This window comes from Pseudophryne corroboree, chromosome 1 (genome assembly GCF_028390025.1).
Source record: "Pseudophryne corroboree isolate aPseCor3 chromosome 1, aPseCor3.hap2, whole genome shotgun sequence".
NCBI classification, from domain to species: Eukaryota; Metazoa; Chordata; class Amphibia; order Anura; family Myobatrachidae; genus Pseudophryne; species Pseudophryne corroboree.
The window spans coordinates 67,896,003-67,921,980 of record NC_086444.1 but is presented as its reverse complement, the minus strand read 5'-3'; the positions used below and the strand labels follow the sequence as shown (position 1 = coordinate 67,921,980).

The window sequence follows — 25,978 nt, the reverse complement described above, 5'->3', positions numbered from 1 at the left end:
GGGCCTTGTCTGTTCCAAGACTTACCGCGGCTGCGTTTGACGGCATGGCGGTTGAACGCCGGATCCTGAGGGAAAAAGGCATTCCAGAAGAAGTCATTCCTACTCTGGTCAAAGCCAGGAAGGACGTAACCGCAAAACATTATCACCGCATTTGGCGTAAATATGTTGCGTGGTGTGAGGCCAAGAAGGCCCCTACAGAGGAATTTCAACTGGGTCGTTTCCTTCATTTCCTGCAAACAGGACTGTCTATGGGCCTAAAATTAGGGTCCATTAAGGTTCAAATTTCGGCCCTGTCGATTTTCTTCCAGAAAGAACTGGCTTCAGTACCTGAAGTTCAGACATTTGTAAAAGGGGTGCTGCACATACAGCCTCCTTTTGTGCCTCCAGTGGCACCTTGGGATCTCAATGTGGTGTTGAGTTTTCTAAAGTCACATTGGTTTGAACCACTTTCCACTGTGGACTTAAAATATCTCACATGGAAGGTGTCGATGCTGTTAGCCTTGGCTTCAGCCAGGCGTGTGTCAGAATTGGCGGCTTTATCATATAAAAGCCCTTACTTAATTTTTCATTCTGACAGGGCGGAATTGAGGACTCGTCCTCAATTTCTACCTAAGGTGGTTTCTGCATTTCACATGAACCAACCTATTGTGGTACCTGCGGCTACCAGGGACTTAGAGGACTCTAAGTTGCTTGACGTTGTCAGGGCCTTGAAAATATATGTTTCCAGGACGGCTGGAGTCAGAAAATCTGACTCGCTGTTTATCCTGTATGCACCCAACAAGCTGGGTGCTCCTGCTTCTAAGCAGACGATTGCTCGTTGGATTTGTAGTACAATTCAGCTTGCACATTCTGTGGCAGGATTGCCACAGCCAAAATCAGTAAAAGCCCATTCCACAAGGAAAGTGGGCTCATCTTGGGCGGCTGCCCGAGGGGTCTCGGCTTTACAACTTTGCCGAGCAGCTACTTGGTCAGGGGCAAACACGTTTGCTAAATTCTACAAATTTGATACCCTGGCTGAGGAGGACCTGGAGTTCTCTCATTCGGTGCTGCAGAGTCATCCGCACTCTCCCGCCCGTTTGGGAGCTTTGGTATAATCCCCATGGTCCTTACGGAGTCCCAGCATCCACTAGGACGTCAGAGAAAATAAGATTTTACTTACCGATAAATCTATTTCTCGTAGTCCGTAGTGGATGCTGGGCGCCCATCCCTAGTGCGGATTGTCTGCAATACTTGTATATAGTTATTGTTACAAAAATTCGGGTTATTATTGTTGTGAGCCATCTTTTCAGAGGCTCCTTTGCGTTTATCATACTGTTAACTGGGTTCAGATCACAAGTTGTACGGTGCGATTGGTGTGGCTGGTATGAGTCTTACCCGGGATTCAATATCCTTCCTTATTATGTACGCTCGTCCGGGCACAGTATCCTAACTGAGGCTTGGAGGAGGGTCATAGGGGGAGGAGCCAGTGCACACCACCTGATCCTTAAGCTTTTATTTTGTGCCCTGTCTCCTGCGGAGCCGCTATTCCCCATGGTCCTTACGGAGTCCCAGCATCCACTACGGACTACGAGAAATAGATTTATCGGTAAGTAAAATCTTATTTTTTGTAACCATTTTTCTCTTAGGTCCTAGAGGATGCTGGGGACTCCAAAAGGACCATGGGTATAGACGGGATCTGCAGGAGCTTGGGCACACTGAAAAGACTGACTGGGTGTGAACTGGCTCCTCCCTCTATGCCCCTCCTCCAGACCTCAGTAAGACTTTGTGCCCAGGACTGACTGGACACTCACAGGGGAGCTCTACAGAGTTTCTCTAAAAGACTTTGTTAGGTTTTTTATTTTCGGGGAGACCTGCTGGCTACAGGCTCCCTGCAGCGTGGGACTGACGGGAGAGAAGTCAGACCTACTTCTACTTAGTTTAAGGGCCCTGCTTCTTAGGCTACTGGACACCATTAGCTCCAGAGGGTTTGATCACTTGGTGCGCCTAGCTGCTTGTTCCCGGAGCCACGCCGTCACCCCCCTCACAGAAGCCAGAAGAAAGAAGCCGAGTGAGTATGCAGAAGGCAGAAGACTTCAGTGACGGCAGAAGACTTCAGTAACGAGGTACAGCGCAGCGGTAGCGCTGCGCTCCATGCTCCCACACACATCACCAATGGCACTCACAGGGTGCAGGGCGCTGGGGGGGGGGGGCCCTGGGCAGCAGTTACTGAGGTCTGGGAAGCCGGCAGAAGGCTTTTCGGTGCTTCGGCACCGTTTTTCATACCCCCGCCGGCATTTTCAATTTTAAAATTTTAGCGGGCTGAAGCGCGCCAGGAAGGGGTGGAGCTTAGCCGCACGGCTCACCAGCGCCATTTTCCCTCATACATGCGGCTGCATGAGACGCTGGCCCGGGACCTCCAAAGCTCCACTACAAAAAACAGGGAGCTAATCGGGGGGGGGGGGGGGGCACAGCTTTGTGGTGCATAATTATAGTTCTTGAAGCAGCGCTATTTTACATATATTCTTTGGTGGGATATATGGGCGCTGGGGTGTGAGCTGGCATACTCCCTCCGTGTTTCTCTATCCAGGCTTCCTTGTGGGCCTGTCCCCTAGCTGAGGCAGTGTGTGTGTATCGACCCACCGACACACTCAGTGTCAGCATGTCTGAGGCTGAATGTTATTCCCCGGAGGAGGTTGCTGGGAGAGCAGATGCGGGTCTGGAATTGGCTCTGTCGGCGCAGCCGACACCTGATTTACTCACATTGTTAAGTACACTTAATACAAATGTGGCCTCTTTGTCTAAAAGGTTAGATAAATTGGAGTCTCAGACACAGGTGTGGAGGAAATCCATGGAGGATGCTTTGTCTCGGGTGCAGACCCCATCGGGGTCGCAAAAGCGGGCGTTTACCCAAGTGGTAGATGCTGATACCGACACGGATTCTGACTCCGAGGTCGATTTCACTGAGGCTGCTTTACATCCACGGTTAGTTAAGAGTATTCAGTACATGATTGTGGCTATAAAAGATGTTTTACACATTTCTGATGAACCTGCGGTGCAGGAGACAAGGATTTGCTTGTTCAAAGGGAAAAAACCTGAGGTGAAGTTTCCCCCCTCTCATGAAATGAATACTCTTTGCGAAAAGGCTTGGGAGTCGCCGGATAAGAGGTGGCAGATTCCCAAGAGAATTTACATGGCGTATCCTTTCCCCTCTGATGACAGGGAAAAATGGGAGTCGTCTCCAAATGTCGACAAGGCCCCGTCCCCTGACACGGCAGCTCTCAAGGATCCGGCGGATCGCAAGCTGGAGACGTCTCTGAAGTCCATTTTCGCTAATACGGGTGCATTGCTCAGACCTGCTGTGGCGTCGGTATGGGTGAGTAGTGCTATTGCTAAATGGGCTGAGAATTTAGCTGCTGATATGGATACCCTTGATAAAGATAATGTTCTTTTGACTCTTGGTTATATCAAGGACGCTGCAGATTACCTGAAGGATGCGGCGAGGGATGTTGGTCTCTTGGGATCAAGGGCCAATGCCATGGCGATCTCGGCCAGGAGAGCGCTGTGGATTCATCAATGGAATGCTGATGCGACTCCAAGAGAGCTATGGAAGCTCTCCCCTTCAAAGGTAATATATTGTTTGGTGACGGCTTGGCTGATCTGGTGTTTACCGCAACGGCGGGTAAGTCATCTTTTCTTCCTTATGTTCCCACACAACAGAAAAAGACACCACATCAGCAGATGCAGTTCTTTCGTCCCAATAAATACAAGCGTGGAAAAGATTCGTCCTTCCTCGCTTAAAAGGGTAGAGGAAGGGGAAGAAAGTCTACTGCAGTATCAGGCGCCCAGGACCAAAAGTCCTCCCCTGCTGCTACAAAGTCCACCGCATGACGCTGGGGCTTCCCTGGGGGAGTCCGGACCGGTGGGGGGCCGTCTGCGGATCTTCAGTCAGGTCTGGGTTCAATCAGGCCTGGATCCTTGGGTCCTAGATATAGTATCTCAGGGATACAAGCTGGAGTTTCAGGAGGTGCCCCCTCACCGGTTTTTCATTTCGGCCTTACCAGTGTCTCTTCCGGACAGGGAGGTGGTGAAGGCAGCAATACAAAAGTTATGTCAACAGAGGGTCATTGTTCCCGTTCCCCCGTCCCAACGGGGGGGAGGGGTTCTACTCGAGCCTCTTTGTGGTACCGAAACCGGACGGTTCGGTCAGACCTATTCTGAACCTAAAGTCCCTCAATCCATACTTGAAGGTTTTCAAGTTCAAGATGGAATCTCCTCGAGCTGCGATTTCCAGCCTAGAAGGGGGGGACTTTATGGCGTCAGTCGACATAAAGGATGCCTACTTACACGTCCTGATATATCCCCCACATCAAGCTTTCCTCAGGTTTGCGGTACAGGATTCTCATTACCAATTTCAGACGTTGCCGTTTGGGCTTTCCACGGCCCTGAGGATTTTGACCAAAGTCATGGCAGAAATGATGGTTATCCTTCGCAAGCAAGGGGTTACCATTATCTCGTACTTGGACGATCTCCTTATAAAGGCGAGGTCCAGGGAACGGTTGCTGAGAAATGTGAATTTGTCTCTGTCCGTTCTGCGACAACACGGTTGGCTGCTAAATTTGCCAAAGTCTCAGTTGATTCCGACCACTCGGTTGCCCTTTCTGGGCATGATTCTGGACACGGGCTTACGGAAGGTGTTTCTTCCGGAAGACAAAGCTCTGGAACTGCAGACGATGGTCAGGGAGCTTCTGAGGCCGAAAAGTGTGTCGGTTCATCAATGTACTCGGGTTCTGGGGAAGATAGTTGCGGCGTACGAAGCCATTCTGTTTGGCAGGTTTCATGCCCGGGTGTTTCAGTGGGATCTGCTGAGCAAGTGGTCCGGGTCTCACCTGCACATGCACCGGAAGATAAGTCTATCTCCCAGAGCCAGGATTTCTCTCCTGTGGTGGCTACAAAGTTCTCACCTCCTAGGAGGGCGCCGATTCGGTATCCTGGATTGGGTCCTGTTGACAACAGATGCAAGTCTCCGAGGCTGGGGCGCAGTCACCCAGGGAAGAAATTTCCAGGGGAAATGGTCGCTCCAGGAATCTTGTCTCCACATAAATGTTCTCGAGTTAAGAGCCATTTACAACGGCCTGCTACAAGCAAGAAGCCTTCTTCAGGGTCGGCCTGTCCTGATACAGTCGGACAACATAACAGCGGTGGCGCATATAAACCGTCAAGGCGGAACAAGGAGCAGGGCGGCTATGGCGGTGGCCACAAGAATCCTTCGCTGGGTGGAACAGCATGTGAGCGCCCTGTCAGCAGTCTTCCTTCCGGGAGTGGACAACTGGGAAGCAGACTTCCTCAGCAGACACGATCTCCATCCGGGAGAGTGGGCTCTTCCCCAAGAGGTATTTGTAGAAGTGACGAAGCGTTGGTGATCTCCGCTGATCGACATGATGGCGTCTCGCCTCAACAAGAAGCTTCCGAGGTATTGTTCCAGGTCAAGGGACCCCAAGCCAGTGCAGTGGACGCCCTGGTAACCCCGTGGGTGTTTCAGTCGGTGTATGTGTTCCCTCCGCTTCCTCTCATTCCAAAGGTACTGGGAATCATTCGACGTGCAAGCGATTCTTGTCGTTCCAGATTGGCCAAGAAGGGCCTGGTATCCAGATCTTCAGGAATTACTTGTGGAAGATCCTTGGCCACTCCCTCTAAGAGAGGACCTGTTACTGCAGGGACCATGCGTGTTTCCAGACTTACCGTGGCTGCGTTTGACGGCATGGAAGTTGAGCGCCAGATCTTAGCTCGGAAAGGTATTCCCGGGGAGGTCATTCCCACTCTCCTTAAGGCGAGGAAGGAAGTTACGGCGAAACATCACCATATTTGGAGAAAGTATGTTTCGTGGTGTGAGGCTAAAGCTGCTCCTGCGGAAGAATTTCACTTGGGTCGGTTTCTCCATTTTTTGCAGGCAGGCGTCGATGCCGGCCTGAAATTGGGTTCCATCAAGGTGCAGATTTCGGCTTTATCTATCTTCTTTCAGAAGGATTTGGCTGTTCTCCCTGACGTTCAGACTTTTGTGAAGGGAGTGATGCATATCCATCCTCCGTTTGTGCCCCCGGTGGCACCATGGGATCTTGACGTGGTCTTACAGTTTCTTATGTCTTCCTGGTTTGAACCTTTGCGTAAGGTTGAGTTAAAATTTCTCACTTGGAAGGTGGTCATGCTGTTGGCTCTGGCAAGGCGGGTGTCTGAGTTGGCGGCCTTATCTCACAAGAGTCCGTACTTGATCTTCTATTCGGATAGAGCGGAATTGAGGACGCGTCAACAATTTCTGCCGAAGGTGGTTTCTTCGTTGCACATTAACCAACCTATTGTGGTACCTGTGGCTGCAGATGTGGTGGCAGTTCCAAAGTCTCTTGATGTTGTGAGAGCTTTGAAGATCTAAGTCGCCAGAACGGCTGTTGCCAGGAAGACAGAGGCGCTGTTTGTCCTGTATGCTTCACACAAGATTGGTCATCCTGCTTCGAAGCAGACTATTGCACGCTGGATTTGTAGTACGATTTAGCAAGCTCATTCTTCGGCTGGGCTACCGGTGCCGAAATCAGTGAAGGCCCATTCTACCAGGAAGGTGGGCTCATCTTGGGCGGCTGCCCGAGGGGTCTCGGCACTTCAGCTTTGCCGAGCAGCTACGTGGTCGGGTTCAAACACCTTTGCTAAGTTTTACAAGTTTGATACCGTGGCTGAGGAGGACCTCATGTTTGCTCAATCGGTGCTGCAGAGTTGTCCGCGCTCTCCCGCCCGTGTTGAAGCTTTGGTATAGACCCCATGGTCCTTTTGGAGTCCCCAGCATCCTCTAGGACGTAAGAGAAAATAGGATTTTAGTACCTACCGGTAAATCCTTTTCTCCTTTTCTCCTAGTCCGTAGAGGATGCTGGGCGCCCGTCCCAGTGCGGATGGTTACTTGCAGTGTATTCTTATTAGTTGCATTGGTTTACACACGGGTTGTGTATTTGTTGGTTCAGCTTGTTGCTGTAGTTAAATTCATACTGTTATCTGGTTTACTGTTACTCCGGTTGTACGGTATGGTTGTGGTGTGGGCTGGTATGTTCTAGCCCTTAGTTTGAACAAAAATCTTTTCCTCGAAATGTCCGTCTCTCCTGGGCACAGTTCCTATAACTGAGGTCTGGAGGAGGGGCATAGAGGGAGGAGCCAGTTCACACCCAGTCAAAGTCTTTCAGTGTGCCCAAGCTCCTGCGGATCTCGTCTATATCCCATGGTCCTTTTGGAGTCCCCAGCATCCTCTACGGACTAGGAGAAAAGGATTTACCGGTAGGTACTAAAATCCTATTATTTTCTTCATTTGTCAATTGGTGATGCAATAAAGATTTGATTTACAAACGTAAATAGTGACAATTGCATTCTATTGACTCCTCCCCCTGGGTGCTGACCAGTGTAACGTCAGAAAGCAGCATCTTGGGTTGTCCTGATTAGTGGGGCTGCTTCGGTTGCACAGTGCTGCATTCCTCCCAAAATGCATGACCCCTTCCTCCAGGTACAAAATGCTCTGCTCCTTGACTTTCCACTTAATTTGCAGTTGCAGTCACCTGTGTTGGACTAATGAATTGATTAGAGGGGTTTGTTTAACACGGGTGACTGCAGTCCAGACGTGGAACGTTTTGTACCCGGTGAAATGGGTCAAGTTGGGTGGGCCTGGTTATGTAGTGGTCCAAGGCAGGGATTTGAGGGGAAGCCAGGGAAGGAGAGCTCCAGGGACAGATTAGTCATTAAGGGGGACATGTACTAAGCAGTGATAAAAGTGGAGCCAGTGGAGAAGTTGGCCATGACAACCAATCAGCATTGACATAACATTTAGAATTTGTATACTATAAACACATACAGAGCAGCTGATTGGTTACCATGGGTAACTTCTCCCTTTTATCACTGCTTAGTACATGTCCTCCTAAGTCAGGTATTCCCCCATCTGCTACCTGTAATTGTGGAGCGCCTACTCTTTCTGGAGCCTCATGTAAAGGTACATTCCATGCCTAAGGAACAGCTTCTTTGGAGGTTTGAGGTCTGTGGCCCCTGTGTACAGTAATTTGGGCACCCCTACTCTAAACATATCACCCAAATAGATAACTAGCATTAGCCTGTCCTATCAGAAGGCACACCAGTACTGGGACACGGTGTAACACACTAATAAGCAGTGTTCACTCTAGAAGTGAAAAGGGGCAGGGCGCCGGACTCCGCGCGCGTCCGAAACGGGGGTGTGGCCACGTCTACGTCATTTTAGGGGGCGGTGCGGCCCACAGACGCTACTATAGAGAGCATCTGTGGCCGGCGACGTCACTGTTGGGGGCGTGCCCAGCACCTCCGTCGGTGCTGGCCTTCCCCCAGCCCTCTCCCAATGCGTGAATGGATGCCGCGCGCATGCGCACGGCATCTATACACGCCGGGAGGGCAGGAAGCGGGCGGCTGTTCTAGCAGGGCGCCGCAAAAGGGGCAGGGCGGGTTTTGCCTGCTAAAAAACGGGCAGGGCGCGGCGCCCTGCTAAAACAGCCTAGAGTGAACACTAAAGTGTTTTGGAAGACTCTGGTTACGTTTACTGTACAGATATAGGTGGTGCGATTACTCAAAGATCAATGCTTAGTTTTATTTTTTTATAAACAAGTTCTGCTCTAACGCTGAAACCTGGGCATGATAGAGCGAAACCTAAAACAATGATTATGAGCGAAACCGTTTAAGCATTTCCTCTTCTTTATCTACAGATCTGTTTATAAATAGTATTATTGCAAAAATCTACAGTGGGAACTGTTTATTTATTTTAGTGACTGCAAAATCCGAAGCGTTTTTTTTTTCTTTCTTCAAATATTTGTTTACAAATCGTCTCGCACGTGGGACAGGATCCACTTCCATTTCAGCCGGAATAGAGGCCAGTAAAGAGCCACTGGGCTAAAGTTGCACCCAGTTGTAGTATGGAACCTGTTTAATCTACCCAAAGATCACCGTCACAGGCCCATAATGTTTCTGTGTTTCTTTTTACATTTCAGGACATATAGGGGGTCATTCCGAGTTGTTCGCTCGCAAGTGAATTTTAGCAGATTTGCTCATGCTAAGCCGCCGCCTACTGGGAGTGAATCTTAGCATCTTAAAATTGCGAACGATGTATTCGCAATATTGCGATTACACACCTCGTAGCAGTTTCTGAGTAGCTCCAGACTTACTCGGCATCTGCGATCAGTTCAGTGCTTGTCGTTCCTGGTTTGACGTCACAAACACACCCAACGTTCGCCCAGACACTCCTCCGTTTCTCCAGCCACTCCTGCGTTTTTTCCGGAAACGGTAGCGTTTTTTCCCACACGCCCATAAAACGGCCTGTTTCCGCCCAGTAACACCCATTTCCTGTCAATCACATTACGATCGCCAGAACGATGAAAAAGCCGTGAGTAAAATTCCTAAGTGCATAGCAAATTTACTTGGCGCAGTCGCAGTGCGGACATTGCGCATTAAGCGGAAAATCGCTGCGATGCGAAGATTTTTACCGAGCGAACAACTCGGAATGACCCCCATAGTTCATATGACCGACATACATTAGGTCGATAGGTAAAAGGCAGACAGTGGTAAGGTCGATAGGGTCGACACATAAATGGTTGACGCAAGTTTTTATTCTTTTTCATGTCTTCCCAACTCTTGCTTGATTTATTATCCACGTGGAGTACAGCTGGGAGTAGTAAGTGTGCCTGAAGCAAGCCCGCTAGGGTAGAAGTCTGCTATAATTGTGGTCCCCTACGATAACATGCAAAATGTCACCCCAAAAACTTTTGTTTCCCTACCTGTGTTGTACTTGTGGCCCTTAACCACTGTCTACCTTTACCTGTCGATCTTTTGACCCTGTCGACGTAATGCATGTCAATCATATGGGGTCAGCCTAATAATGGTCTACTCAGACACTGTAGATCTTTTATACCACACCCTTTTAAAAGGTACTTGATAAAGTACATGAATTGCCCCAAAACATGTGACTGAACCAGAAAACTTGCAGACCTCATGCTGGCGCTAGGAGTTGCAGTAGACAAGGTACCCACGCTGCGCTGTCGACATTGGGTACGATTATATTTCATAGGCGCTATTCTGTTGTATCCCAGGTCAATGAAGAGAAAACAGCTCTCTGATGTTATAAATACATGGCTGAAGCACACAGAAAAAGATAAAGTGTGTATGTAATAAAAAATTGCACGAGGGTGTTTACAAACAAGTAAATTATTAATCTGGTAATAATCCCTTTTAGTGTGTGTTGCTGTGTTAATCGCCAGTTGTGTTACTGGTACATGTATCGGTAATCCTGAATGATATGAGAATGTGCATGCGGAGAGTTACCATGCTGTATTTACAGAACGCATCGACTGACGCACCCAGACCTGCGCTAATTTGCATAGAACTAATAAAAGTACAGAAGCAAAAAAAGGACCTGTTCTGTTAGTATCAGCAATTCTTCCTAGATTGTAAGCTCTAGAGCTCAGAACCCTCTCATCTGTTTCACTGCATGTTCCTGTAGTGTAATTGTTGTTTCTATGCCATTTCTCCCTGATATTGCAGAACCGAGGGCATTAATAATAAATTCCTGTGGCCAAAAATACATTGTGCGCAGAGCATGCCTGACACGGGAATACTCTAGCCTTAAATAGCTTCTGCAAATCCCTGTGGTGTTGTGATATTTCAGTTGAATGTTTCTTTAGCTGACACCGTTTTCCACCCTGCGTGTAACTTGCTGTGGTAGTAACAGGTTGTGCTGTATACCTTGTACAGGTGAGACACTGCTCTGCGAAGCCAGCAATGTGTTTAAGTGCACACAGGACGAAGGTTCCCAGCGCGGGGTGTGCGGCAGACTCATCTGTACAAACTTCAAGATCGCCTTTCTCTGCGACGAGGTGCCAGACGATAATGTGAGTGTTTTCTTTCACACCCTGTTGTCAACATGTAAAGAAACTGCCCAGTTACCCTAAAGCATGGGTCTTCATCCTGTGGCCCTCCAGCTGCTGTGAAACTACACATCCCAGCATGCACTGCCACAGTTTTGCTATTAAGGTATGCTAAAACTGAGGCAGGGCATTCTGGGATGTGTAGTTCCACAGCAGCTGGAGGGCCGCAGGTTGAAGACCCATGCCCTAAAGTCTAGGCTGGAATCTCCTAACTCCAGTTGGCAAGGTTTGGCCGTATATTTACTAAGCGACGGCATTTCAAAGCTGCCTCCTGGCGGCGATTCTGGCCGCGGAATTTAAAAAAGCAATAATATTAAATGCAAGAAAAGCCGCTGTTTGGTACTTATACCCCCTGGTGTCTAAAACCTCTTATGCTGTTCAGACACTAAGAGGAGCTCTGATAGACAAGGAGGGGAATGACTGCGGTCTAGGTTACAGGTTTGAAGTCTGCTGATGATGAGTTCACCTTATGGTAAGTGCTGGGCAACGTATTCGCTTGTAGAACCTGCATCAGTAATGTTATTGTACATTTATCACTTGGGGGTCTCTTCATGAAGCAGTGAAAAGTGTGGAGAAGTGAGCCGGTGGAGAAGTTGCCCATGGCAACCAATCAGCATTGAAGTAACATTTATAGGGGAAGATATATTAACCTGGAGAAGGCATAAGGAAGTGATAAACCAGTGATATGTGCAAGGTGATAAAGGCACCAGCCAATCAGATCCTAACAGTTAATTTACATATTGGAGTTGATTGGCTGGTGTCTTTATCACCTTCCACATATCACTGGTTTATCACTTCCTTATGTCCTCTCCAGGTTAATATATCTGCCCCCAGTATAATACTATACAATCATATGGAGCAGCTGATTGGTTGCCATGGGCAACTTCTCCACTCTTTTCACTGCTTCATGAATTGATCCCCCCCCCCTAATGTTTTCAGAATAGAGTTGAGTTTCCTCTAGGACTTTTGATGAGAGTATCCTTTGCCGCCTCTGCCTGCTCCCATTTCTTGTGTCCGTCCGCCAGCTCGGCGGTCCTTGGCAACCGGCACCAGCTAGAAATTCTTGGCAGACAGTGTGTATTGTGTTGGCACTGGTGGTCTCTCATGTCGTAAAAAGGGAGTAAATAACTAAACCAGGCATATCAGAGACTGAGGCACCTGCAGGGAGGAAGGTATAATGAGTAGCAGGAATGTGGATGTATGTTTATGGAAATCTTCAGTGCAGGAGAACATCCTGTAAATAGTGAAACGGATTTAAGCTTCTCTGGTGGGCAGGATGATCCGAGTGGCAGTTGCAGCCAGAACGTCAGGGCTCCTTGCCCGCTGCCTGATCTTTTGGATACCCCTTGATTGAATGAATTCCACAGCATTGCTGGCATCTCCGCAAATACAGTGGGGTATTGTGCTTATAAAGCCTGGCTTCTGCCTCTCCTGGCTGTACTTTTTATTTACTTATTTTATATTTAAACATATTTTCCTTTGATTTTCTAACCACTCTCCGGTGTCCTCTACCAAGCACACAGTCCACATGCATCAATATTGGTGCACAGAATAATGCAGCAACCAGTTTCTAACTTTTTTTTCTCTAACGTCCTAGTGGATGCTGGGGACTCCGTAAGGACCATGGGGATAGACGGGCTCCGCAGGAGACATGGGCACTTTACGAAAGAATTTAGGTTCTGGTGTGCACTGGCTCCTCCCTCTATGCCCCTCCTCCAGACCTCAGTTTGATACTGTGCCCAGACGAGCTGGGTGCTTTTCAGTGAGCTCTCCTGAGTTTGCTGAGAGAAAGTATTTTTTGTTAGGTTTTTTATTTTCAGGGAGCTCTGCTGGCAACAGACTCCCTGCATCGTAGGACTGAGGGGAGAGAAGCAGCCCTACTCTCTGAAGCTAGGTCCTGCTTCTTAGGCTACTGGACACCATTAGCTCCAGAGGGATCGGTACGCAGGATCTCACCCTCGCTGTCCGGTCCCGGAGCTGCGCCGCCGTCCCCCTCGCAGAGCCGGATACAGAAGCCGGGTGAGTATGAGAAGCAAAGAAGACTTCACAGGCGGCAGAAGACTCCGTGTTCTTCACTGAGGTAACGCACAGCACTGCAGCTGTGCGCAATTGCTCCACACACCTACACATACTCCGGTCACTGTAAGGGTGCAGGGGGGGGGGGGGCGCCCTGGGCAGCATTTGGGACCTCTTTTGGCAAAGTTAAGCATCTATACAGCTGGGCACTGTATATATGTATGAGCCCCCGCCAAAAAATTGCATATTTAAGCGGGATAGAAGCCCGCCGTCGAGGGGGCGGGGCTTCTTCCTCAGCACTCACAAGCGCCATTTTTTCTCCACAACTCCGCTGAGAGGAAGCTCCCCAGGCTCTCCCCTGCAGATACACGGTAGAAGAGGGTAAAAAGAGAGGGGGGGCACATAATTAGGCGCAAAAAGCAATATAAACAGCAGCTACTGGGTTAACATTAAGTTACTGTGTTATTCCTGGATTTATAGCGCTGGGGTGTGTGCTGGCATACTCTCTCTCTGTCTCTCCAAAGGGCCTTGTGGGGAATCTGTTTTTCAGAGAGGGCATTCCCTGTGTGTGTGGTGTGTCGGTACGCTTGTGTCGACATGTCTGATGAGGAAGGCTATGTGGAAGCAGAGCAGGAGCAAATGAATGTGGGGTCTCTGCCGACGGCGCCGACACCTTATTGGATGGATATGTGGAAGGTTTTAAATGATAATGTGAATTCCTTGCATAAAAAGTTAGAAAAAGCTGAAGCCTCGGGACAGTCAGGGTCCCAACCCGTGCCTGATCCTATGTCGCAGAGGACGTCAGGGTCTCAGAAGTGCCCACTATCCCAAACTGTTGACACAGATACCGACATGGATTCTGACTCCAGTGTCTATTACGATGATGCAAAGTTACAGCCAAAATTGGCTAAATCCATCCGTTATATGATTATAGCAATTAAGGATGTGTTGCACATCACAGAGGAAACCCCAGTCCCTGACAAGATGGTGCATATGTATGGGGAAAAGAAGCCGGAGGTAACCTTTCCCCCCTCACACGAGCTAAATGAGTTATGTGAAAAGGCTTGGGAATCTCCAGATAAAAAACTGCAGATTTCCAAAAGGATTTTTATGGCGTATCCTTTCCCGCCAACGGACAGGTTACGCTGGGAATACTCCCCTAGGGTGGACAAAGCTTTAACACGCTTATCCAAGAAGGTAGCCCTGCCGTCACAGGATACGGCTACCCTCAAAGATGCTGCGGATCGCAAACAGGAGGTTACCCTGAAGTCCATTTATACACATTCAGGTACCTTACTGAGGCCGGCAATCGCGTCGGCCTGGGTGTGTAGTGCTGTAGCAGCATGGACGGATACCTTATCTGAGGAAATTGATACCTTAGACAAGGATACTGTATTGTTGACCCTGGGGCATATTAAAGACGCTGTCCTATATATGAGAGATGCTCAAAGAGACATTAGTCTACTGGGTTCTAGAATAAATGCTATGTCGATTTCTGCCAGAAGGGTCCTGTGGACTCTGCAATGGACAGGTGATGCCGACTCAAAAAGGCATATGGAGGTTTTACCTTACAAGGGTGAGGAATTGTTTGGGGAGGGTCTCTCGGACCTGGTCTCCACAGCTACAGCTGGAAAGTCAAATTTTTTGCCTTTTATTCCCTCACAGCATAAGAGAGCACCGTATTATCAAATGCAGTCCTTTCGATCACAAAGAAACAAGAAAGTCCGAGGTGCGTCCTTTCTTGCCAGAGGCAGGGGCAGAGGTAAGAAGCTGCACAACACAGCTAGTTCCCAGGAACAGAAGTCCTCCCCGGCCTCTACAAAATCCACCGCATGACGCTGGGGCTCCACAGGCGGAGCTAAGCCCGGTGGGGACACGTCTTCGAAATTTCAGCCACAAGTGGGTTCACTCCCAGGTGGATCCCTGGGCGATAGAAATTGTGTCTCAGGGATACAAGCTGGAATTCGAAGAGATGCCCCCTCACCGATACCTCAAATCGGCCCTACCAGCTTCCCCCCACGAGAGGGAAATAGTGTTAACTGCAATTCACAAATTGTATCTTCAACAGGTGGTGGTCAAGGTTCCCCTCCTTCAACAGGGAAGGGGTTATTATTCGACCATGTTTTTAGTCCCGAAACCGGACGGTTCGGTCAGACCCATATAGAATTTAAAATCCCTGAACATATGCCTGAAAAGGTTCAAGTTCAAGATGGAATCGCTGAGAGCGGTCATCGCAAGCCTGGAAGGGGGGGATTTTATGGTGTCTCTGGACATAAAGGATGCATACCTTCATGTCCCCATTTATCCACCTCATCAGGCGTACCTCAGATTTGTGGTACAGGATTGTCATTACCAATTTCAGACGTTGCCGTTTGGTCTCTCCACGGGACCGAGAATATTTACCAAGGTAATGGCCGAAATGATGGTACTCCTGTGGAAGCAAGGGGTCACCATTATCCCATACTTGGACGATCTCCTCATAAAAGCGAGATCAAGAGAACAGTTGCTGAACAGCGTCGCACTTTCTCTGGAAGTGTTACCGCAACACGGCTGGATTCTGAATATTCCAAAGTCGCAGTTGGTTCCTACGACTCGTCTGCCTTTCCTGGGCATGATTCTAGACACAGACCAGAAAAGGGTTTATCTCCCGATAGAGAAAGCTCAGGAACTCATGACACTGGTCAGGAACCTATTAAAACCAAAACAGGTGTCAGTACATCACAGCACCCGAGTCCTGGGAAAGATGGTGGCATCATACGAGGCCATTCCCTTCGGCAGGTTCCATGCGAGGACCTTTCAATGGGACTTACTGGACAACTGGTCCGGATCACATCTTCAGATGCATCAGTTAATCACCCTATCCCCCAGGGCCAAGGTGTCACTCCTGTGGTGGCTGCAGAGCGCTCACCTTCTCGAGTGCCGCAGATTCGGCATTCAGGACTGGGTCCTGGTGACCACGGACGCAAGCCTCCGAGGTTGGGGAGCAGTCACACAGGGAAGAAATTTCCAAGGTCTGTGGTCAAGTCAAGAGACTTGCCTTCACATCAACATCCTGGAACTAAGGGCCATGTACAACGCCCTACGTCAAGCGGAGACCCTGCTTCTCGACCAACCGGTTCTGATTCAGTCAGACAACATCACTGCAGTGGCTCATGTAAACCGACAAGGCGGCACAAGGAGCAGGGTGGCGATGGCGGAAGCCACCAGAATTCTTCGCTGGGCGGAGAATCACGTAAGAGCACTGTCAGCAGTGTTCATCCCGGGAGTGGACAACTGGGAAGCAGACTTCCTCAGCAGACACGACCTCCACCCGGGAGAGTGGGGGCTTCATCAGTAAGTCTTCGCACAGATTACAAGTCGGTGGGAACTGCCACAGGTGGACATGATGGCATCCCGCCTCAACAAAAAGCTACAGAGGTATTGCGCCAGGTCAAGAGACCCTCAGGCGATAGCTGTGGACGCCCTGGTGACACCGTGGGTGTTCCAGTTGGTCTATGTATTTCCTCCTCTTCCTCTCATACCCAAGGTGCTGAGGATAATAAGAAAAAGAGGAGTGAGAACAATCCTCATTGTTCCAGATTGGCCACGAAGGACTTGGTATCCAGATCTGCAAGAAATGCTCACAGAAGACCCGTGGCCTCTTCCTCTAAGACAGGGCTTGTTGCAACAGGGGCCCTGTCTGTTCCAAGACTTACCGCGGCTGCGTTTGACGGCATGGCGGTTGAACGCCGGATCCTAGCAGAGAAAGACATTCCGGATGAGGTCATTCCTACGCTGATAAAGGCTAGGAAGGACGTGACAGTTCAACATTATCACTGTATATGGCGAAAATATGTTGCTTGGTGTGAGGCCAGGAATGCTCCTACGGAGGATTTCCAGCTGGGCCGTTTCCTTCACTTCCTACAGTCCGGAGTGAATTTGGGCCTAAAATTGGGTTCCATTAAGGTCCAGATTTCGGCCCTATCCATTTTCTTTCAAAAGGAGTTGGCTTCTCTACCTGAAGTTCAGACGTTTGTAAAGGGAGTGCTGCATATTCAGCCTCCTTTTTGTGCCTCCAGTGGCACCTTGGGATCTTAACGTGGTGTTAAGTTTCCTGAAATCCCACTGGTTTGAACCACTTAAAACGGTGGAGTTGAAATATCTCGCGTGGAAGGTGGTCATGCTATTAGCCTTGGCTTCGGCTAGGCATGTGCCAGAGTTGGCGGCTTTGTCACATAAAAGCCCCTATCTGGTTTTTCATGTGGATAGAGCAGAATTGCGGACCCGTCCACAATTTCTGCCGAAAGTGGTTTCATCTTTTCATATAAACCAACCTATTGTGGTGCCTGTGGCTACTACTGACTTGGAGGATTCCGAGTTGCTTGATGTGGTCAGGGCTTTGAAGGTTTATGTAGCCAGAACGGCTAGGGTCAGGAAAACAGAGTCATTGTGTATCCTGTATGCATCCAACAAGCTTTGTGCTCCTGCTTCAAAGCAAACTATTGCTCGCTGGATCTGTAACATGATTCAGCAGGCTCATTCTGCGGCTGGATTGCCGCTGCCAAAATCAGTTAAGGCCCATTCCACTAGGAAGGTGGGCTCTTCTTGGGCGGCTGCCCGAGGGGTCTCGGCATTACAACTTTGCCGAGCGGCTACTTGGTCAGGTTCAAACACTTTTGCAAAGTTCTACAAGTTTGATACCCTGGTTGAGGAGGACCTCTTGTTTGCTCAATCGGTGCTGCAGAGTCATCCGCACTCTCCCGCCCGTTTGGGAGCTTTGGTATAATCCCCATGGTCCTTACGGAGTCCCCAGCATCCACTAGGACGTTAGAGAAAATAAGATTTTACTTACCGGTAAATCTATTTCTCGTAGTCCGTAGTGGATGCTGGGCGCCCGTCCCAAGTGCGGACTTCTTCTGCAATGATGGAATATTTATTTATTCAATAAGGGTTATGTGATGGTTGCATCAGGGTTTGACCTGATGCTCTATTGTTTGTCATACTGTTAACTGTTTTTTTTTTCCACATGTTATACGGTGTGATTGGTGTGGCTGGTATGAATCTTGCCCTGGATTACCAAAATCCTTTCCTTGTACTGTCAGCTCTTCTGGGCACAGTTTCTCTAACTGAGGTCTGGAGGAGGGGCATAGAGGGAGGAGCCAGTGCACACCAGAACCTAAATTCTTTCTTAAAAGTGCCCATGTCTCCTGCGGAGCCCGTCTATCCCCATGGTCCTTACGGAGTCCCCATCATCCACTACGGACTACGAGAAATAGATTTACCGGTAAGTAAAATCTTATTTTATTTTTTATGTTGAGTTGAAATATAAATCAACATTTAGTTGTTCTAAGTGGCAGTAAATGTTTCCTTTGCGACAGTCGTTTTCATAGATGTCCCCAGACGTTGCGCACAAGTGCCATATAACCTGTGGCCACCTCTGCTTTTTTTATATAATTGCTATCTGTGCTGTACATGGTCCTAGCTCAGTGATGGCTAACCTTGACACTCCAGCTGCTGTTGAACTACATATCCCAGCATGCCCTGCTACAGTTTTATTATTTGGCCATGCTAAAACTGATGCAGGGCATGCTGGGATGTGTAGTTAAACAACAGCTGGAGTGTCAAGGTTAGCCATCACTGTCCTAGCTCGTCAACACGTGAACACACACGTGTCATGTGACGACCTTCACCTTTGTCCTGCTTCCCGTTTGCCAGTGGGTAGTATAGAAGTGTGAAACTGTGTATATAACGCGACTTAATCTCCGCAATTGTTTGATGTTAAGTAAACCATTCTCAAGTTAACTACTGATGACTTACTTAAGGTGAAGTACAGTAAGTAGGCTATAGCCCAGCAGCCCTGTCACCTGTATAGAGTAGTGAAAATCCGCTGCACTCTGATTTCTAGTTAGATGAATTCCGAGTAGATTGCGGCCACATTCCGTAGAGCTGTAATGACGCATCGCCAAGCCTGAACTGCACTCCCCGAGTAATGGCTGGGGACCTGGTGCTAGAGCTCGGGACCTAGGGGAACAGGCACACTGTCTGTAGTGTGCACACAACTGGCAGTGTGACTGCTGGTGTACAAAGTGCCCGGTGGTAGCGCTTAGTTGCAGCAGCTGCGTTATCACTGCACAGCCAGAAGGGGATCTAAGTGTTAGTGTATGTCCTGTAAGTCGCCACACATGGAAGGCACTGATTGGCTGGTTGGTACTAAACCAAGTGACCAAATACCAGAATGATGCAGTATGATGTATACATGATGTTTATTTGCTGCTCATATTAACAACACCTTGAACTTGTGGTGGACGGTCACTTTGGGGACAACACCCAGTACAGGTAATCTCCTTTTGCCACAATTCCCTATATGTGACTGCGCTAACCTGGGTGCATCTTAGAATCAGAACTGTGTATATATATTTTTTTTAAGTGTGATTTAATTACTACGTAATGTCTCATTTCATAGTGAGCAGTTAATAATTAGTGGAACTGACAGTCTGCTATATATTTATAGATCAGTGGTTTACGTTGGGGGCTCGCTCTCAGTATTACACATTTTGTTTTGTGTTCTTTAGGCACCGACACTGATTCATAATAAGTTGTGCTTGATGTGAACACTTCTCATTTCTCTTATATAGCCAGATATATGTGATGTGTCCATGCCTGAGAGACCAACCTGCTTCGGCCTGTCAGTGCTGACTTCTATTGCTTCTCATTGCCTTTCAGACTCCAGAATTTAAGAACAAGATTCTGGGTGAGAATGACATCACCCTGCAGTGTGTGGACCAGTTATATGGAGGTAACGTGTGCGGAATATCCAGTCTGCTCTGCTCGTGCTAAATACTTCCTTTTTTTTTTTTATATCTTTTTTATTTTAATATGGTTTCCCTTAAAATCACTGTTTCCTCTTTTTAAGTTTTAAAACCAGTGTTATTTTCAGGCTTCCCCCTATTTAAGGCAGTAACTGTGGCACAGTGGTTAGTATTGCTACCTCGTAGCACTGGGATGCTGGGTTTGACTCTGACCAGGGCCCTATCTGCAGGTTTGTGTGTTCCGACTTTCTTCCAGGTAATCGCATGCTGGGTGGCGCCCATCGCAGGGCAAGGCCGCCCCACATGCGCTCACAGACTACCCACTGCGATCACACTCTAATTAGAATCGCCATTAGACCGTGGTCGCAGAAATTAGTGAAGCCTTGTCGCACCGCCATTTTTTTTTTCGATGCAACTGCAGGCAGCCGCCCCAAAAAACACTGCCGACATGTCCATGTTTCCCCAACGCCGCCTCACGAACGTCTCTGCTTGTCAGTCAAGCAGAGGTGTTTGCAGTTATTGCGGTCCAGCCGCATTAACTGCGGGCGCATGCTTGTGCGGGTCCTGCCGCCTTTGCGATGCAGCCTGAATAAGGCCCTATAGTCTGGGTTATATAAATATATGATGAGCTGTAATATGTCGCCCCTGTCTGTCTGCCCCTCCCTTTCGGGATGTAAGCTCTTACGAGCAGCGACCTTTTCCCTCACGTTCTTTTTCTTCTCTTAAATGATTTTCTACTCCATACTCCCTACAACGGCACCTAGCCCCCGGTGTCTGCCACCCTGATGCAGCAATGTGTATATACCATGTGTTTGTACTGTAAGTCATTGTTTTCTTGTTTTGCTCATCTATGTACTTTGTTAGGCGCTGCCGAACCTTTGTGGCACCATATAAATAAACGATAATAATATGCACATAGATAATACGTGTTTGGCAGAGTAAACTGAGCAGCAAACGTGCTCTTCTGCCAGTATTGCACAAAGTCAGGCATTTGCTAAATTTATTCTATAATTGGATGATTATCCAAAATGTCAGTATTTTTATTATCTGTACATTTTTGGGAAATTGTCTGTAAAGTAGTTTTAGAGTGACTGTAAAATAAACATTTAGAACAGTGGGCACTCTCATTACTTGTGTCTGTTTGTTAAAGCACAAAGCGATCAGCTCAGTGAAACAGTTAAATATAAAAGCATAAACCCCTGGAACAGCTGTGACTGATGTGAGGTTCCACTAGGATATCTGGGTTTTGTATAGTTGACGTTAGAATTAATTATAACCAAACGCTGTTTATTGTTAATGTACAGTGTATATGCTATAGATCAGAGGTTCTCAAACTCTGTCCTCGGGGGCCCACACAGTGCATGTTTTGCAGGTAACCCAGCAGGTGTATTAATTACTCACTGACACATTTTAAAAGGTCCACAGGTGGAGCTAATTATTTCACTTGCGATTCTGTGAGGAGACCTGCAAAACATGCACTGTGTGGGCCCTCGAGGACCGAGTTTGAGAACCTCTGCTATAGATAGTTGGACATTATTTGAGTGATCGTAACAGAAAGTCATTGATTCTTTTGATGAAGTATCTCAAGCCTGTGCATAAAACTAAGATTTTTAAAGTTGCGGAAAAAAGGAACGTACAAAAAATAATAATAAATAAATAAATAAAAAAAATATATATATAAAACGACGGCGCGGCACTCAGGGCTTGGGAGAAAAAATCAAATACGACAACCACGTCTTTATAACAACGTTTCAATCTTATTCAAAGATTTTCATCAGGTTACAACCATTAACACCAACCTCTTACCTTATATCCATCACCCACACCATGTGAAAGCACATCCGCGCAGGAAACCTCCCGATAGCTTCGCGAGTTGATGACGTCAATACGCGCCCATTCGACCCTGCGCAACACGGACGTTCCCGACAAAGACGCTGCTTGCTGACGTCATCACGCACCTACGTGACACACGTCTATCTATCACCATAGTAACCGGAAAGTGTACTCCACCTTATATAAACAAAGAAATATAGAAACCTTACGAGCAATTGCTCCAAACACCAAGATATGTGGACAAAAAGATAAGACACGTGAACACATGAAAACAGTAACTTACGGAATCTCAACTAATAACACACACTGAACCCACTAGTACCATGGCAAGCATGTGCTATTATTATATAGAATTACAAATAACCACTAATAAGGGTAATCACAAAAGCATAACCAGGGTAACTCGGGCTCAATGTGTGCAAAAAATACAACTATAACATGGTTCCTGGCATCAATTTATCATTGAGTCCTTTTGGTGCCATAACACCCAATCGGATGATCATTCTGTTTCTTTCTTCATTAACAGTGCACCTCGATCTCCACCACGCTTAACCAACGGAACATGATCTATCATGCGATACCTAAGCCCAGCCAACGTATGGCGGGCTTCTAAAAAATGTCTCGCAACAGGTTGGTCACTTGTTCCACTTTCCAGGGCTAGTTTAATGGAGGACCGGTGTACCGCCATGCGCTCCTTGAATTTACGTTGCGTCTTTCCAATGTAAGAAAGTCCGCACGGACACACTATTTGGTACACCACATAACTACTGTTACATGTTAAATGATCCCTGATGGTATACTTTTTCCCAGTATGTGGATGTAAAAAGGTATCCCCGGGAATGAGATATTTACATGTTGTACACGGACACCGTGTACATCCTCTTGCTACCCTGGAGAAAATACCAACAGGCTCTGGACGTGTTAATGATATATCATTTTTCACTAATATATCCTTCAGATTCTTTGATCTCGTGTAACAGGGCATTAACTCTACATGAGTAAATGGAAGTTTTCTTTCTGATTTAACAATTTTCCATAGATTCTTAGAAATCCGATTAATATCACCCGAGTGCGTGTTATAACCGTTAACCCAAGGTAGTTTCTTAACAGTTGTACATTTATTTGTTTTATCCAGCAACACCTTCCGATCTAATTTCATCACTTTCTTTAGTTTTATATAATTTATCGCGGTCATAGCCGCGCGCCATAAATTTTTCAATTGATGAATCTAGTTGAAGAACTGCTGACGTCTGATTACTATTAATTCTCCAGATTCTTAGCATTTGGGAATAAGGTAATCCCAACTTCAGACTAGTGGGGTGACAGCTGTTGTAATGGAGCAAGGTGTTCCCATCAGTTGGTTTAGAATATACAGTAGTGCCCAGTGTTCCATTATTCAGTGGGGTGAGAACATCCAAGAAAGACGACGAGGTTTGACTCATGGTGATTGCGAATTTTACCGCTGATTCAGAGGAATTGTGCATCTCAATGTAGTTCATCAATTCATCTTTACTCCCTGTCCATATCATCAACAGGTCATCGATGAATCGTGTATAAAAAATGATTTTAGTTGCTATATTTTGATTTTCAAAAAAGATTTGATTCTCAATTTTAAACATGTACAGGTTAGTGAGTGCCGGTGCCACTGACGACCCCATAGCGCACCCGCTAACCTGTAAATAATACTTGTTGTCAAAAAGAAAATAATTCATACTTAGAATTAGTTTCAATAATTTACAGACCACATTCCTCTGATCGCCTGTGAGTCCACTGTGCAATTCGAGGTGTTCTCTCACAGCTAACAACCCATCACCCTGTGGAATTATTGTATACAGACTAGTGACCTCCATGGATACCAACCATGAGTCACTGGGAATCTGTTCGACCCTTTCTAATTTTTTGAGCAACATGGTGGTATCTAATAAAAAAAATTTGGGACTTTGCACAATGGGCTGAAGTATTGAATCCAAGTAGATGGCTGTAGGTTGCAACAAAGAATCTCTAGCGGACACAATCGGGCGTCCTGGGGGAGATGTTAACCCCTTATGAACCTTGGGTAAGGTATATATTGGAGTGGAGTCTTAGGAAATTCTGGTAACAATAACGTGAAAATTTCTTCACTAATAAGGTCAACGTCGAGTGCTTCCAACAGAACTTCTTTCAATTCCTGTTTAAGTTGTGTTGTTGGATCGCAATCCAAAGATCTATATACCTTTTTATCACCTAATTGCCGCAGAATTTCTTGCTTGTAATCCTCACGGTCCTGCAGGACCACACCTCCTCCCTTATCTGCCGCACGTATGATTAAATTAGGATTAGATGAAAGATTTCTTAATGCCTTCCTCTCTAACTCGCTCAAATTTGGATGTACAGGCTTACTAGATTTCATACTTTCCAACACTACTTCTTCCAACAAACGTGAGAAGGTTTTAATCGTGGAACTATTTGTGGCCGGATCAAATGATGATGGTTTTTTAAGGGCCTTTAATTTTTCAGGAATGATTTTGGGTTCTTCATAAAATATTCTTTAAGTTTTAACTGTCGGGTTAGACGATATTTCTCAATCTGCCACTGGACATTATCAAGTCCTGTCGAGGGCACAAAAGATAAACCTTTAGACAAAAGGCTTTTTTCACTATCAGTTAATTCATGTGATGATAGATTGTAGATCACTTGTTCTTGCTGGTTGGGGGTTTCTTTGTGACCGGCTGCTCTCTTGTTTTGTCCACCCCTCCTGTTAAATCTTCTGTGCTTCCTCGGGCCTGCATCCTGGTGAGTCGTCCTAAAGGGACAGTGGTTGTGTCCTGATTTTAATTTTTTTTCTTATTCTTATTAAGGACTTTGCGCCGTGCTCCTCCCGTCTCTGAGCCACTGCTATCGATCGGTGTGTCCCAAGATGACTCTGTATCAAATGTCGTCTTAGGATAATTGCCTCTTTTAAAAAAAGGCTTTCTCTTACGTTCCATTTGACGCCCACCAGTCAACCATTGATAAACTTGGTGATTCTCGTAGTCAGCCTCAACTTTTTGTAGCTTTTTCCCTTTTAAATTTGATGAGATCACGTTTATATGTTGCAAGTTGGTTGGCAATCTTGCTCACCCAATCTGTGTCTTTATCAGCCTGTAAATTGCACATGTGTAGATTTTCAAACGTAGCAATTTTTTCTTTCAAATTCACAAGTTCCTTCTTCGTTTGTTCAATAATTAGCAATATTAAATCGAAAGAACATTTATTTAAGATGGAAATCCACCTTTTACAAAAAGCAGGGTCATTGCGACCTATAGTGGGGCAATTGCGCACCCTCAGGCCTCTTGATATTCGTTTGCTCCTGAAATAATCACTAAGAGAAACCCCATGGAGGTGATAATCTACTTCTTTTCTTTTTAACCTTAATAGGTCACGAAACACTATTTCCAATGGCAGATTTTCAATCTGATCTGCCATTTGCTCATTCACTAAAATCAGTTCTGCCTCCGTTTCTGAATAGCTGAACATCTCCTCCATTGGAAATAATAATGGATTAAATGCAATTTCATCATTACGTGATTCAGCCATTTTAATTAGATATAGGGCAGCCTCACAAACCAGATTATATCTTAAAAAGATTTAAAGAGACCTACAGAGAGTAAATAACGCTGGCTTGTTTATCCGACTTGCCGACAAACGTTACCATTGATCCATAAACCATCAAAGTGCTAGTGCAGGAGGTGGTTAATCACTTGATAATGTAAACATACTGTTTGAAACAATGTAACAGCAAACAGTTCCTGTAAAGTGCAACAGTCAGGCAAAAGTCCTGTTTATATTAGAACCCAGTTCCCGAAAGATATCTACAAAGTCAGATGATATAGAGGATCTTTACACTTGCCTCTCGACACTTAAAGGAGATCTAGTCACCAGTATCTGTATTGATTCCGAAACACCGTCTCAAATCATGTTCAAAACAGATGTAAAATTCTTTAAAAAAGCTATTTTCCAACGTGACCACAAACAAGTTAAAACTCAGTCCAATGGAAAGATACCCACATGATGAAATGGCTGAATATAGTATAAAACAATAGATTGGGTGCCTTGACAAGTAACAGGTGGTGAGTCTGTACTGAAATATATGGCAGTGTGTCCGGCACTCCTAGAAGGTGGTTTTACCTTGACCCGGTGCCCTCACAAGTAAAAGATGCAGGCAGACGACGGTGCGGCACTCAGGGCTTGGGAGAAAAAATCAAATACGACAACCACGTCTTTATAACAACGTTTCAATCTTATTCAAAGATTTTCATCAGGTTACAACCATTAACACCAACCTCTTACCTTATATCCATCACCCACACCATGTGAAAACACATCCGCGCGGGAAACCTCCCGATAGCGTCGCGAGTTGATGACGTCAATACGCGCCCATTCAAC

The 25,978-nt window shown here is 46.8% G+C and overlaps 1 protein-coding gene across 3 annotated transcripts in view; it reads left to right on the top strand.

The window, feature by feature from the left end:
* Positions 1 to 25,978, top strand: part of MTMR12 (myotubularin related protein 12) — a 109,792-nt gene that overhangs the window by 41,219 nt on the left and 42,595 nt on the right. For 2 of the 3 annotated variants that reach the window (XM_063960412.1, XM_063960394.1), the window contains exons 3-4: positions 10,765 to 10,901; positions 19,656 to 19,728. In XM_063960412.1, the coding sequence (XP_063816482.1) occupies positions 10,765 to 10,901; positions 19,656 to 19,728 (210 nt within the window). Of the gene's footprint in view, positions 1 to 10,103; positions 10,175 to 10,764; positions 10,902 to 19,655; positions 19,729 to 25,978 lie in introns of all 3 variants that reach the window. The other variant, XM_063960403.1, reaches the window with a different exon arrangement.